Source organism: Trifolium pratense, linkage group LG2 (assembly GCF_020283565.1).
Source record: "Trifolium pratense cultivar HEN17-A07 linkage group LG2, ARS_RC_1.1, whole genome shotgun sequence".
NCBI lineage: Eukaryota > Viridiplantae > Streptophyta > Magnoliopsida > Fabales > Fabaceae > Trifolium > Trifolium pratense.
In genome coordinates this window covers 5,368,536-5,384,771 of record NC_060060.1, presented here as the reverse complement: position 1 = coordinate 5,384,771, position 16,236 = coordinate 5,368,536, and the positions used below count along the sequence as shown (strand labels likewise).

General features: G+C 34.3%; 1 protein-coding gene across 1 annotated transcript; it reads right to left on the bottom strand.

Moving 5' to 3' along the window:
- Positions 1–10,953: 10,953 nt before the first annotated feature.
- LOC123906521 (ABC transporter F family member 4-like) lies at positions 10,954–13,768 on the bottom strand. The gene is made up of 2 exons (XM_045956447.1): positions 13,608–13,768; positions 10,954–13,377 (listed from the first exon to the last, which is right to left on the bottom strand). The coding sequence occupies exon 2, from the start codon at positions 13,366–13,368 to the stop codon at positions 11,227–11,229; it is 2,142 nt and encodes a 713-aa protein (XP_045812403.1). The 5' UTR covers positions 13,369–13,377; positions 13,608–13,768; the 3' UTR covers positions 10,954–11,226.
- Between the last annotated feature and the right edge of the window lie 2,468 nt (positions 13,769–16,236).

Sequence of the window (16,236 nt, the reverse complement as noted above, 5' to 3'; positions counted from 1 at the left end):
TATATTTTGAAAGTACTCATCGAGATAAATCAAACAATATCTCATATGATAATATTTACATGTATATATTACTAGAAAAATAAGGTCAAAGGAAATCATATGAATACTACAAAGTCAAAATTAGGTCTGGGACGGAGGGAGTAGTAAGTAAATACAGTTATGTTCAAACTTCAATCAACATTTTCTTGATCTAAAGCTGCGCCGCTAGAAACCATTGCATTGACATTTTGTTCTCGAAAAGAAGATAAGGGACAAGGAAAGGGACAGATTTTGGTGATGGAAGGATGTTTAAGAATGACATGATGATAGGGACATAACAGATTACCCAAAGAGGTACGTAGTTCTGATTCGGGTATTGTTGGAACAAAGTTCACATTGGTGTGTGAATTGAAAATAAAATTTTTTTGTGTCCCACATCGGGTACTAGAGAATATTAGTGTCTATCATACTAATGTGTATTTTGGAAAAATAAATAATTATGTCCCACACCATTTATATTACATGATTATTTTTTATTACTTTATAAGAGTTACACTTTTAAGGTATAAACTCGAGTTAACATATAGCACCACATAGTTGCGGCTAAGATAGGTCATATACACAAAACAAAAATTGTTCTTTTATGTGGAGTTCTGCCGCACCTCCGAGTGAAAACAAGGTTGTTGCCTTCAAGTAGATATGAGTTGTGGTTGTAGGAATCAACTTGCACCAATTTGTTATTGAAACGTGTTATACATAAGCACTTATAAGCTGTTTTCATATGCTATCATGTCTAGCTTATGAAAATATAAGCTCATAACAACTTATACACATCATAAGTTGCTTCCATTAGCTCTAACAAACAGTCTCATAAGTGTTTACACTAATATATAAACTCAAATAAGTCAATGCAAACAAGTCTTAAAACCTTTACATTGCAGCTGCACTATGAAGCACAAACACTCCTCAGATTAGGCGTGTCCTGATGTCTGACACGCGTCGGTGTCCGACATGACACCGACACTAATGATTACATTGAAATATACCATTTTTTCAAATTATTGGTGTCGACGTGTCAGTGTCTGGTGTCTAAGTTCGTGTTTCATAGGCCGCAATCGCAAATCACAATCTAAAACCATATTATTGGGGAAAAAAAATGAAAATTAACAATACCTTTGCAGTTATTACAGCAGGAAGACAAAGCCTAAAAAGTTGCATAGGACCAGAATGCCAACGATGTTGTTGTTTCTTATAAGCTTCATAAGAGTCAGGTAATTCACAAAGAAATTTAACATCATTAAGGTATATGAATTTCCATCCATTCAAATGAGTTCTAACAGTTATGTCCATGGCTTCAACCGTTGTCCTCTCCAACCACCCTCCTGAGTCCTCCAAAGCCTTAATCCTCCAAACACCGGCTGTTCGATTGAATCCGAAGAAATTCAAGAAATAACCATTCACTTGTTGTTCAACCTCAATGTTGTGAATTCGTCAATAAAATCACACCAATAAAAAAACTTGATGTGTGGAGCAATAGAACGACAACCAATAATTAAGCGGAATAAGCAATAATAATAACCGATAAACAAGATAAAGGAGAAGAAAGAACACAATATTTGTTTACCCAGTTCGGTCCAATAATGACCTAGTCTGGGGGAGACAGCAGCCCCTCCGTTCCACTATATCAAACGAGTAACTTTACAAAGAGTTCCAATTGAGTTACAAGAATTAATCCTAATTCTACCCAAATACTGAATCTCTTCCCGTGGCCAAGAGACTCAATTTGATAAGTGTTTCCAAGGTGTAATCAATCCCCTTTGCCCAACCCTAGAGTTATACCAAGAGACAACTCCTCTTGTTTCTCTCTAAAACTCTAGCCTTGTGTCGGCGGCAAATCCTAATTGAAAACCCTACATTGTTGCTCCCTTTCTCTCTCTCTCAATTTTTCTATGAATAAAGCACTCCCTATTTATAGAAAAATAATATGCCAAAAAATTAGTAACAAATCTGTTTTAAAATAAAACAAATCCAAGTCAAAGTATCTTCTGAAAATATATATATTTTTCCCAAAAAATCTTCAAAACATCAAGGATGCAAAAAGATTCAACAAAGATTTTTCTGACTTCTTGTAACTGAGATTTCAAGGCATATCCAACAATTCTCCACCTTGCCTTTAAATCGATGCTGATCCCATCAACCATCGTGCTGCTCTCTCCATCTTGAATCTTCTATTCAAGATCATCGGATTGTACCTCCCTCTTCATCCTCGGAATGCCTTCCGCTCTCATAAAGATCTTGCATCCCACTACCATAGGATTTTAGGTGGCCCCACAAGATTCACCGCACCATCTTCAGACTCCGAACTGGTCAAGTCCGTACCTCCCTAAAGAAACGCTTGCTCCCAACTATCATCGGAATTTTAGATAGCTCAACAAGCTCAACCATCCCTCTTCAGCCCCCAGATTGTGCCTTTTCCGTCCTCCTGAAGAATCGCTTGCCTTCGACTATCCATTGATTTTTTGCGATAGCCCTACAAGCCTTCACCACTCTTCGACCCCGGAATGCCTTCCGTACTCTCGAAGTTTTGCTTGGCTCCAAACCAACCTTGGAATTTTAGGCGGTTTCACAAGCTGCAACATCAAACTCTCCTTGTATCCAACTACCTCCAGCAGTCTCACAAGTTACCAAGTCTGATCACCTGTTGCTTTCAATTGCCTCCCTGAAGATCCTCTCAAGGTCTTGCACTTCTTCAGCCACAATTGAAACATAATCCACAAGGTCTCCATGGTCACCCCCTTTGGTTCAACAATACCACTCTCTTCCCTATCTCCGATTAGATAGCCAAGAGCTAATGTTGACTGTCTACCACTATTGGAAGACTCCACCTCAAACTGAGTTTCCACCAAAGTATACCCACCATGATCTCCACCTTGTAACACGCAAGACCTCTTCAACTCCTCTGAAACATACTTCAAGCTATTGTTAGTCTCCAACAATTACAGTTCAGTTCAACACCTAGTAAACCTTGTTCACTAGTCCAACTAAACTCATGTCACTAACAGGTCCACCCGAAGTCCCACAACTCAACCACATTATGAGAATCACCACTAGTTATAGATGCATGACCAATAGTAGAACCAAATATCTTTGTATCTAAGTTCAGAAACATACCTCACATCGTGTAAAGAAACTCACGGTTGTCAAACTTCGTAAGACAAACTGAACTCATACCTTGAACCTTCAAGCTTTCCGTTTTCAAGATGAACGACTCCACCTTGAACAAACTCTAGAGTCTCAAAGTATTCATTCTTTGACCACATGTGATAGGAGCATCCAACGTCCATGACTCAACACTCCACCGAATCTCAACTTCCACTAGCACCTCCGCATAATAAAGTTGTTGTTTCAGAAGTAACCCGAGTATTCTTAGCACCGCCTCTCCAGGCTGATGTCGAGTATTATTACCACCGCCTCTCCAGGCCAACCATCTTCACCATCTCCATTAACTTTTTATCTTCGAGGCACCGGATAACAACACTCCATGTTTTACCCGTCATCCCGAACATTAAAATTGCTTCCGTCTTCACTTTCCACAATTCCAAATTGCTTTCGGAAAGTCCCTCGATATCCGACTTAGAACCCATGGTGCTCACTTCAAATTGTTCCAATTGCCCCACGGTGGGCGCCAATTGTTGTGAATTCGTCAATAAAATCACACGAATAAAAGAACTTGATGTGTGGAGCAATAGAACGGCAACCAATAATTAAGCGGAATAAGCAATAATAATAACCGATAAACAAGATAAAGGAGAAGAAAGAACACAATATTTGTTTACCCAGTTCGGTCCAATAATGACCTAGTCTGGGGGAGACAGCAGCCCCTCCGTTCCACTATATCAAACGAGTAGCTTTACAAAGAGTTCCAATTGAGTTACAAGAATTAATCCTAATTCTACCCAAATACTGAATCTCTTCCCGTGGCCAAGAGACTCAATTTGATAAGTGTTTCCAAGGTGTAATCAATCCCCTTTGCCCAACCCTAGAGTTATACCAAGAGACAACCCCTCTTGTTTCTCTCTAAAACTCTAGCCTTGTGTCGGCGGCAAATCCTAATTGAAAACCCTACATTGTTGCTCCCTTTCTCTCTCTCTCTCTCTCTCTCTCTCTCTCTCTCAATTTTTCTATGAATAAAGCACTCCATATTTATAGAAAAATAATATGCCAAAAAATTAGTAACAAATCTGTTTTAAAATAAAACAAATCCAAGTCAAAGTATCTTCCAAGAAAATATATATTTTTTCCCAAAAAATCTTCAAAACATCAAGGATGCAAAAAGATTCAACAAAGATTTTTCTGACTTCTTGTAACTGAGATTTCAAGGCATATCCAACACTCAAAGTGAAAACATAAGTTGATGTTTTGAAGCCTTGTTAATACATTCTCATCTTTGTTCACAAATAACCATCTTCCATTTTCAAAACCAAATATCATTCCAGCAAAGTGATCACAAAAATGACATTACTATGATAATGTTCATTATTTTTGTTTACTTTGGTTCCATTTTATTGGATTATTGGTCAAAATTATATAAAAAATTATCTCTACCTGACCAATATTCTTCTAAGGGTCGTAACATTAAAGTTGCAACATGTATGTTGGATAATGTATAGTCGCCTATCATATGTTTAAATTTAACTTTTTTAATTAGAAAGTGATGGAAACACTAACCGATAGAGGCTCTAGACCACTTAATGATAAAGGCTCTAATATCATGTACAATAACCGATTATTTCAAAAGCTTAAGCTGTTAGGACAGAGTCACGTCAATAATTTTATATTATTTCGAGTAGTATCATGTTGGGATTTGCTTGTGAGTTTTCAACTTTTATGAGTTTCAATGAATCTTTTTGCATTTTTGGAATTATGGTTTTAGGAAATTCTTTGGTTTTTTATGTTTATTTTATGGGTTTTGATAACATGTGTCCTTATGTTAAGGAACTTAAAATAGAAATTTTGTAGGAGCGTGTCTCCAACATTATTGGACTGAAACTGTGTGTTATAACAATGTTGTCTGTGTTGTTAGAATGAGTGAGACGGGGTCTCATACTTAGGAGTTCCTAGGTAGAAGATAGCACGTGTAGTAGCTAGGTGATGAGCTATAAACGGTCGTTTGCTGGTAACTTAGAACTAGTATTATTATAGTGGATTCCTCCTGGATTGGTATCCCTAGAGTAAGTGACGTTGCACCGAACTGGGTTACAAATTTCTGTGTTATTTATTTTCTGCAATTTATATTGTTCTGTTTGTCCAAGTGTGCGGACAAGTGTGGACAACATAAATTCTGTTCGAGTTCAATGTGTTGGGAATAATGCTAAATATCTTTTTTTGGAAGATTTTATATTTAAATATAGTTTAGATTTATATTTGAAATAAAATAATATTAGGGTTTATGATTTATATTTGTGTTTAGAATATTTAAGATTTGTTTAGAATTTCTTATAGGATTAGTTTCTTTTTTTTTTAAATATATGATTTGTTTTTACGTAGCTCTATATATAGAGTCATAAGCACGATGAATAAAACAAGAACTTTAGTATTCTTCATATAACCATATATTTGATGAGAGTTTTCTTCTTAAAATTATCTTTTGGATATGCCTTGAAATCTCAGTAACAAGAAGTCGGAAGTGTTTTTTCAAGGCGGAAAAACGCGCAGTGTTATATATATGTCACGTTTTTGCAGCCGTATGAGAGAGAAAATGTGAGGTTTTTAGGGTTTCTTCATCCAACATCAATCTAGGATCAAAATAGGTTCCTTTTGGGTATATTCTAGGGTTGGGGAAGTGTTTCTAATACTTTGTAATCATTTATCATTGAAATCTCTTGGTCACGGGAAGATATTTGGGAAAATGGTAGAATTATGGTTGAAGTCTAATTCTTGTAACTCTTTTGTAATGAATCTTTGTAATCAAGAAGGAAGTTTGATAGTGGATTGGAGGGTCTCTCTCCCCCAGAGTAGGTCGGTTTTGACTGAACTGAGTAAACAATTTTCATCGTGTCTTTTATCGTTTTTGATAGTTTTAGCTTTTGTTGATTTATTGATTATTGTTCATCCATTTTGTTTTGGTTGCTTCAATTCATTTATCTCATACATCAAAAGTATTATTGATGTGGTTTTCGATCCGAATTCACTCCGATGATTGACTCTATGTTTTATTATGGCATAGTTTTTGTGATCAGATGGTGGAGATTTTTGGATTAATTAACAAAATAGAAGAAATATGTTATTATTATTATTTTTATAAATCATCCTCTTCATCTTCTTCTTTGTCTCTCGACAACTGCTTCTTCCAAGTCACCGTCAACAACAACCACCATCGCCACACATAGATTCACCTTCCAAGTGCCGGCAGTCTCGAACCACCGCCAACAATTCTCCACTGCTTCAAAGAACCCCTACGCCCGTCCTTTAGTGGGACTTCAATCTCCTCCGATGTGGCATTTCTCAACCATGGGTGAGTCATCATCTCTCAGTTTCATCTTATATTAAAATGGGAGGTATGTTGGCTCGGGGTCTATTTCAATTGACTTATTTGAGTTTACCTACTGAATATATATTTGTTAGATTATTTGGGACAGATTATGAAAACAACTTATGACATGTTCATAAGCTGTTTTTAGCTTATATTTATAAGCTCTCTAAGACAACTTATAAAAACAACTCATAGCTGATATGAAAATAGTTTGACTTTATTTAGAAATAGTTTATGCATTTTAACTTATATGATAAGAGCTTATACTATAAGAGCTTAACTAATTATTTTTTTATCCAAACGGGTCCTTAGTAAGTAATGCTTTTGATTTCTTGCATCATGTGGATTCTGGTTGGTGAAATATTGTGTTTTTAGTATCTACCGAGCATTCTGTAACTATCTTTGTCTGAAGTAAAGTTCTAGTCTCTAGGTAAAACACTTTGCAGCTAGTTAGTTCATTTTTCAGCTTTCTCGGTGGTTTGATAGCTTATGCAAATAAATATGTTTTTATATATAATTTATAAGTTTCTCAATGTAGTTTATGATAAAAACAACTTATGAAAATACAATTTTTGTTAGTAAGAATTTATAAATTAACTCGATTGTGGATGATGGTAGAGCATTTTCTGTCAGCTTTGGAGGTATGTTGATTATCTCATGTCTGAAGTAAATAAAATGGGAGGTATGTTGGCTTGGGGTCTATTTCAATTGACTTATTTGAGTTTACCTACCGAATAAAAGTAAATTTAGCATATTTCCTATTTCATATTGGGAGGTATAATTGATTTTTTTAAAATGTGAGTTAAAACATCTATTTTTTTGTTCTATTTCATATTTCCTAAATTACTATGAAAAAGTAAATTTAGCATCATAAAAGCAATTGAAATTTCCCGTTGGTTCGAGAGTAAGAAGCGTGAAAAATCTCGGGTACAAATCTCGTGAAAAATGTAACCGCGGTGTCTGTTTTATCTGATGGGAAATTCCTTCTTGAGATTAAGCGACTACCTTCTTGTTGTGCCGAACACGCTGAAGTTGATTATTTATTGATTGCTACTGGCCGTGTTGTGGTCAATAATTGATTTATCTGATTTTGAATTAAGATTCATGCATTAGATTTGACTTTTTAAATCAGTTTATTTCTTATAGGGTTATCAACTTGCATCTCAGCTTGGTCATTCAATCGTAGAGTCAATGCCGAGTTTATTTACCTTCAAAATTGAAGACTTGCGTCTGAAGGAACTTTTTGAACTTTTTCCTTTCTAATTTGAAGAAACTTTCAAGTTCTTGGCTTTTTCTATACCGTTTTTACACATTTTTGGACATAGCAATGTTTCTGTATAGCTTTTATGTGAAAGTTACCATAATTTATGGGTGAATTTATAGAGGATAGGGCTGAATAGCAGTCATGTTTGGTCGGTTACATGTCCAAAAAGCACAATATGTGAATAACCGAGAAGCTAGAAAATGGACATGTTTGATATTTCCATCCGTTTGAATGTGACATTTGGAAAGCCACTTTCACAAAATTGTACTAGGTTGGAGTATGACTTATTTATTTTTGGTTATAGTATTATAAATCCATATTCAGACTTATGTTCTTTTGTAACTCACGGAATGCAAATTTGCAGGTCAATGTTACAACAGATCATCGAGTAATCTACCGTTTTGATCTAGCTCTGTTTTTGCAAACCCTGTCACTGGTGCATCCACGATCAGTTATACTTTCTAGTCTTATTTTTTTGTATTACTAATCGTTGTCAATGATTACGGATTAGTAATCGTTGTCAATTACCTATGAAATGAGAAGATTAGGTGTTTGTCGTCTTCTACTTCAGTAGATTGTGGTGTAACATAAAGGTTTCCCACTACGTAACTGGGATTTATGTGATTCAAAAGACCAAATATGTAAAAATTCAAACCCACTTGGGTTGGTCGAGTGGTGTTAACTTGGGCCCTTGGAGTATGCTCCTCTCAAGGTCTCAGGTTCGATTCCCACTGGTGCCAATTTCGGTGGGCTAAGTCCATACAGAGCAAAAAAACTCTGGCTTTAAATGGGACCCCCGCAAGTGGACGGTGGGATTGGTCCCCTTGGAATAGTCGGTCCTAAGGCCGGATACCAAGTTTTCAAAAAAAAAAAATGTAAAAATTCAAGCCTTTGTATATACAACTTTTTATTTTAAATATATTTGGAAAAAAAAATTGGTATTTATTTGTGTAAATATTTGATGAATTTACCTATAAATTGTTATGTGCCGATTACCTACAGAATTTCCTAAGATTTTATAATTAGTATTTTTAAGGAAATTTCTGCAGCTTTTCTTTGGGAAAATCTGTAGGAAAAAAACAATTTTTCATTTTTTTTTTGGTTACAAAAAAAAAAAAAAAAAAAAAAACAATTTTTCTAGTAAGTATAATGAGATACAAAACCGTCGCTATAACCTATCGTGACAGCTCAAAAACCATACATTTACCCAGTTATATTATACGATAGAAGTTGCAGTCGATTTCTTTATAGCAATAAATTTTTGGCATTATAATAAAATTAATAAAATGAATGCCGTCTATTTTAAACTTATCAACATCTTTAATATCTCTAAGCTTTAGCCGTCTATTTTAAACTTATCAACATCTTTAATATCTCTAAGCTTTATCTGAAAGCGTGAAAGTCTAGTTTTGAACTTAACGATCTTAACCTCTTCAAGTTTTACCAAAAATATGCAAAAGTCTATTTTAGAACTTATTATCAACATCTTTGATCTCCTCTACCTGAACATGTGAAAGTTTATTTTCGATCTTATCGACATTCTTAACCTCTTAAGGATTTAGTTGAACATGAGAAAAGTCTATTTTTGAACTTATCATCATTCTTAACTTTACAAGCTTAAGTTGAACGTGTGAAAGTGTATTTTCAAACTTATCGACATCCTTAGCCTCTTCATCCATAACAAACTCTTCCCCAACCTGTGGATGTCTTTCTTTGATCGATTTTAGAGACCGGTTTATCAAGTATTTAAAGATTCAGTCACAAAATTGGTCTCTAACATGTGTTATGGCTAAAAAAAATTAAAAGATAAAAAATATAATCTTTTAAAGTCAAAATTAATATGAGTTAGGATCCGTTGACACCAGGTGTCAAATTTTATTTTGATACCAAATCTAAAACGTTAATTTTATTTGATCTAAAGGCCAATAATTATTCATTAAAAGGATCACTGAATATACCATGTTCTCAGTACAACTAACTATATTTCCTATATTTTCTCATCTAATTATCGATCTTTTCTAAATTTGAGATTCTTTTTATACAAAGAATTATGTCCAACATCGAATTTTATTGCTCTCTTAAATTGCAATAAAGAATTAGAAAGATGCAAAGTAAAAAAGTACTATTGTCAAATTCACAAATTTCATGACAAACATGCAATTCATTGTTTTTCTGTCAAAAAAAAAAATGCAATTCATTGTTTTATGATCTATGTGCTTGATAGTCTAATTAGCATCATGACATGATTTATGTGTGATATGCAATTTAAGTGTTTTTTTTTTTTTTTTTTTACTTTTGGGTTACAGATAAGCTACTTTTCTTTGTAACAATCTTCCCCTTCTTTATTTTGAAGCAAGGGTTGAGTTCTGCAAAAAATTTCAATGTGATTTATGGGTTTTAATTTTTACCATGAGTGAACAAAAATAAAAGGTTTTTTATGGGAGTGATCACTAACTGAAACTGGATTTTTGGATGAAACCAAATCTCTAATTCACTGTCCCTGAGTTCTTCCATCTCTGCCAGGGTCCTAATTTGATTGTATTTGATCCAAGACAATCCCCTTCCAAACTCCATATGAACCCTCTGTTTCCTCTTATTCAAACCCCATAAAATCAAAACCGGCAATCCCATAAATAAGCATATTGTCACAATCTCTCTGTAGCATATATAAGAGGATAAAGATCGCTACGATGAAAAACAGCTACTTTGCAATCCAAAAATAAAGATAGAATGTTTTGGGACTTATAAGAGAGAGAGTAATGATCACGTTGAATTATGATTTTATTTTTTTTATTTTTTTGAGGACAATGAATTAGAGATTTGATAAAAAAAAATAGGTAATTGAGAATTAATTCGCTAAAGATACAATCACATGATATTTTAAGTTAATTGATCACAACCATTGAATTAAAAAATATAAACGGATTAGATTTTGTGTCAAAATAAAGTTTGACACCTGGTGTCAACGAATCCTGAGTTAATTAATATAAATATCATAAATGGAAAAATTATCATACATTATTACATTAAATCTATACCTAAACATTTTTATACTCTGTTAAATATTTTTACCAAGAGAAAAACCTATACATCATATTTGTTTTTAATAAATAGTAATATTTTTTTCACCCGTGCATTACACTAGTGTGTACATTGTTTAGATAGGGATTCACATGGAGATGTTAGTTCCGATTAACCATGGATGGAAGAAAATTGGAATTAATTTATTATTTATTTTAATAAAGGAAAAAGATTTAGTACAGAACAAGCACAATAAGATACAATGGGACTTCAAACTCTAATGGTAAATGAAACTTGTGCACAATGCAACACATAATGTGGTTGTGCACATTAGCCAAAGCTCAGCAATTAACATCTTTATTAGCAAAATACAAGTGTATAATAATAAATAAATGCATTTGGAAATTGTCGCCATCTCACAAGAGGAAGCTCAATCATCAACTTCAGCTTTAATCTCTTTCAGCAAATCTTCCTTGTAATCTTCAAATGTTCCGGGGAAAATTCTGACAATGCCATCCTCAACAACCCAAATTTGACTCTTTTCTTCATCAGCACAGACCTGTGATATCAATCTAGAATCGTGACTAACAAGAATAACTCCACCTTTGAATTTAACCAGCGCATCGGCCAATGCATCAATACTTTCCATATCCAGATGATTCGTGGGTTCATCTAACAATAAAATGTGAGGTTTTGACATGGATATCGATGTGAAAACGACTCGAGATTTCTGCCCACCTGATAGTTTGACAATGGGGGTTTTACGATTATGACTAGGTAGCCCAAATTTGCCAAGTTGTTCATGGACATCCTCCGCCTTGCTAAGTCCAGCTCCCTTATAGTCTGGGCAGAGGCGAAGGAGGTACTGAACAGGTGTTTCGTCCATTGTCAGTTGGTCCACAAAATGTTGGGAGTATCTCCCTATTCTCAACTTCTGACTCCTATGAATATGACCTTCTGTTTCATGCAAATCACCGGCTAGAAGATTTAGCAGTGTAGATTTTCCGGCTCCATTAGGCCCAACAATGGCAACACGAGTCCCCATATCAATGCCAACATCAACATCCGAGAGTCTGAAATCCTCTCGGTTTGGATAGACGAAGCTCACATTTTCAACCTTCAGAAGTGGAGGTGTGAGCTGAGTAGGTTCAGGAAAGTGGAACTCCACGCTGTAGTCTCTCCACTTCTGTGGTACCTCTACTTGGGCCTCATCCTCATTACCCTTTCCCTTACTTTTGCTTTTTGATGCTTCCTTTGCAGCTGCAAACTTAGCTCGATCCTTCACCTTATCTTGTTGAGCCTTGTTTCCAGTCCTTCTAGCTGCTTTCAATTGCTTGTTATAAATCTGATACTTCTTATTCATCTCTCTACGACGCTGTTCATACCCACTCTCAAAAGCATCAAAATCTCCAACATAGGGTTGAAGTTTCAAATCATGCAAGTGAATAATTTCAGAGCATACAGTATTGAGGAAATCTCTGTCGTGCGATACAACCACCAAAGTTTTCTTCCAACGACACAGGTACTCTTCCAACCAGAGAACAGCCCTCAGGTCAAGATGATTAGTGGGTTCATCGAGCAATAATAAAGTGGGCTGAACGAAAAGTGCTCGAGCTAATGAAATTCTCATCCTCCACCCACCACTAAAGGATTTTGTAGGACGGCCCTGCATATCCTTTGTAAAACCCAGACCAGCTAAAATCTTAGATGCTTGAGGTTCAGCGGCATCAGACCCCATCAGTTGTAATTTTTCATACAGCTCTGCGAGCTTTTCTCCGACATCCTCATCCTCATTAGTATCATCATCTTCATCCACACCCTCTTTGACAGAAGTTGCATTCTGTAAATCTGCAACTTCTTGTCGAACTTTAACAAGTTCTGCATTGGCTGAAACGACGGCTTCAAGTGCTGTTTTATCATCCCCAACTACCTCCTGCTCAACCAGAAGGACATCAATATTCTTAGGTACTGGTATCTTCCTCCAAGCAAGAAGCTTCAAAAGTGTTGACTTGCCCATTCCATTCGGTCCAACCAAACCATATCGCTTTCCATGAGATATCGTCACTGATGCATTTTTCAGAAGTTCTTTACCCCGAGCAGACACAGAAAAATTTTGTATTGTTATATCTTTGACATTAGCATCAGTGTCATCATCTCCATCAAGCACCGAGGTCCGACTTCCAATGACAACAGTGAAAGCATCACGATCATCGTTAAGAGCTTCTTTCTTTGCCTGTTCAGCCCGATGGGCAGCTAAAATATCGTTCTTTTCACGCTTTTTCAACTCTTTGTCAGAAATAGACAAGTCAAGAGGCTTCACATCAGGCCTATGCTTTTGCTCTAACTCCTCTTCGGAATCATCATCATCATCATCAGAGGTAGGAAGATCATTATGATCAATGTATGTAGAAGCTTTTGGAGCAGGTTTTGGCTTTGGCTTATTCGAAGAAGATGACTTTTTAGGCATATTGGCCAAATCGGCATTGACAGATAAATAATTTTCCTTCTCAGAAAGATATTTGCTACTTGTAGATGGACCTGCCCCATTTGTCTTTGTCCTTTTATTTCCCATTGAAGAAAACTGAAAAATAAATAAATAAAGAAAATTAATAGAATTGATACATAAGAATACGTACTAAACCCTAGTTACTCCTGTAACTAATTTCAAATGTAACATGAAACTAAACAACACATAATGAATCAAACACTAGTTACTATCTTCCAATCTATGACAGACTTAAAAGATCGAGCATCATAGAAAACCCTATTATCAATCAATCAAAATTTTCAAAAAATCTAGAAAAATTGTACCTGTCTGTCACGCTTTTGTGGTGGTGGTAGTTGCGGCGGCGACGACTGGATTTTCCGGTGAAGGTGATGTTGATGATGTGACGGAAAAGTTGATTTTAGGGAAAGTCTCAAGTAAGTAGAGATCTGAAAAATTATTTGTTATGAATTTGATGATTTTGTAGAATGGTTATATATAGCCAAGTTCTTGTTCGCGTTCACCACGGACCACCTAACATATCGTATATCATATGAGGGCAATCTTTTTTTTAAAAAATCTACTTCTAATCTTTTTGTTTTTTTTTTTTTACAAGAAATCTACTTCTAATCTATTTACTTCTAATACAATAAAATTTATTACCACCAAATTTACTAATTAATCACATGGAAATACAATAAAAAGATGATATTTTTAAAAATAAAAACAAAACAACTTATAGATAGTAACAAAACAATCCATACACATAAATATAGATTAAATTTTATTATTATACATATTATGATTCATCTGATAGAAAACAAATAAAATATAACTTGGGAATAAAATAAATAAAAATTGTATAATATATAGAATAATATGAAATATCATCAAATTAACATCCAACTATTTAAGAAAATATATATTTTCTTCACTGTTATTGAAGAAACGAAATTGAACGAAAACTTATGAAATGAAAGACAACAAAGAAATAAAACATTAAAAAAAGAAAGAGAAGATTTGGTCAATGAATGACAATGGTAATATTTTGACATATATGGAAGCTAATAATAACATTAAATTGATGATACGATACCTTATTCAAAGTACCGGTATCATCAATTTTGATACCCAGTGTGCCGCGTCATAGAACTCCAATGATAAAAAAAAAATAAGATATCGTATCATTAGTTTATGAAACTCTCTTAGATATCCTTATCGGAGATGCTCTTAAAAGAAAAAATCGCATGAAAAATATAGTTGTATACTGTATACACGATACCTCTCAAATGCATCCATATATCCCTGTCTTGATTAAGTTTCGGTATTTTTCGTAATGAATATTTTCTTACCCAATGTAACTTAATTACTTTACTTTAATTATAATTACGACAAAATCAGAAATTTCCTAAGGATAAGATAGTATTTTTTTTTTTTTTTTTACTAAAAGATAGTATATATGTTTCGTCAAAAAGAAAATAGTTAAATATATTAATTTTCAAAAGATAATACTACTTCTGGTTTTGTTTTACAAAAGACACTTCATTTTTCTAAATTTATTAAATAATTAATATAATGGTTATAACAATTTTAAATATATTAATTATTCAATTAATCTAAAAATGTAAAATATACCTCGATATGATTAGTCTCTGCAGTTACGCGTGAGGATATCTATGATTTACAAACAAAAAAAAAGTAAAATATTTCTTATATAAAGGATCGGAAAGATTAATTGGAAACAAATATGATAATTATCTAATAAAAAGGATTGAAGAGATTAATTAGAAACAAATATGATAATTATCTAATTAAGGTTTACTAAAAACGAAAATAACCATATAAAGTCATTAATATTTGCACGTAATTACCAATTACATTATTTTATTTTATTTTCTTTCATCTTCTTTCATCATCAGTTTAATTTGGTTCGGACGTCAGTTCTGGCATCAAGTGATTTCAGTCCCCTTCGAATCACAGTTGCAGGGTATCGAACCGTGGTTCTTCCTTCCAAATTCAGCGTCAATCACTACTGAACCAACTAACGATTGGTCGAATTACATTATTGTTATTTATACCACTTCCTTTTTAAGATAATAAAAAATACATATCTATACTTACGGGACATTGGTACACTTTATTTAAAAAGACAGCTGTCGTCCGAGATCAATTTTGTGCAGCTGAGATCGTGTAATGTATATTCATATTCTGGATTTAGCATAAGGCTTTATACCTCTTTTAGGGAGAACATGAAAAACAAGAATAACCGTAAAAAAAAAATGAAAAACAAGAATAAAAGAAACACTATGTTGTGTAATCAAAATATACTATGTTATATTTGTTGGCGCAGCAGAAGCAAGAGTTTGGCTGGTTCAGAGGTTGCACGGTTCAGAGGTTGTGTTGCCTCTGACTCTGTTGCACTTCAGAGGATGGTTGCAGGCAAGCTCAGCAGGCACGCAGGCTTGACTGTGGGCAAACTAGCAGTTTTGCAGAAACTGCTATATACAAGATGAACTAGTTTCTTGATGATTTTGGTGAAAAACTGATTATGAAAGCTTAGAGAAAAATAGAATTTTTATTCATCCTTAATGGGCCAAAAGTTATGATTACAATTGATACACTAAGGTGTATTTATACTTGTTACTTAAGCTACAAGTAACTACCTTGGCCTAACTAATTCCTAACAACTTTTGGTAGTTAGACTAACCAACTAACTACCTAGGATCAAACAAAACAAACTTCAAGATGAATTAACTGCTTTCTTAACACTCCTCCTTAATTCATGCTTGAATTGCAAACAACCAGTCCTAAGCTCCTCCTCAAAAACTCAAACCTGTCAAGCTTCACAGCCTTAGTAAAACCATCTGCAAGCTGTACTTCAGTTGGACAATATTGCACTTCAATCATTCCATTTGTCACTTGTTCCCTAATGAAATGAAATCTGGTAGCAATGTG

Bases quoted from the DNA above. Each gene is read 5' to 3' on its own strand.
- LOC123906521 (XM_045956447.1), bottom strand. From the start codon at position 13,368: ATGGGAAATAAAAGGACAAAGACAAATGGGGCAGGTCCATCTACAAGT.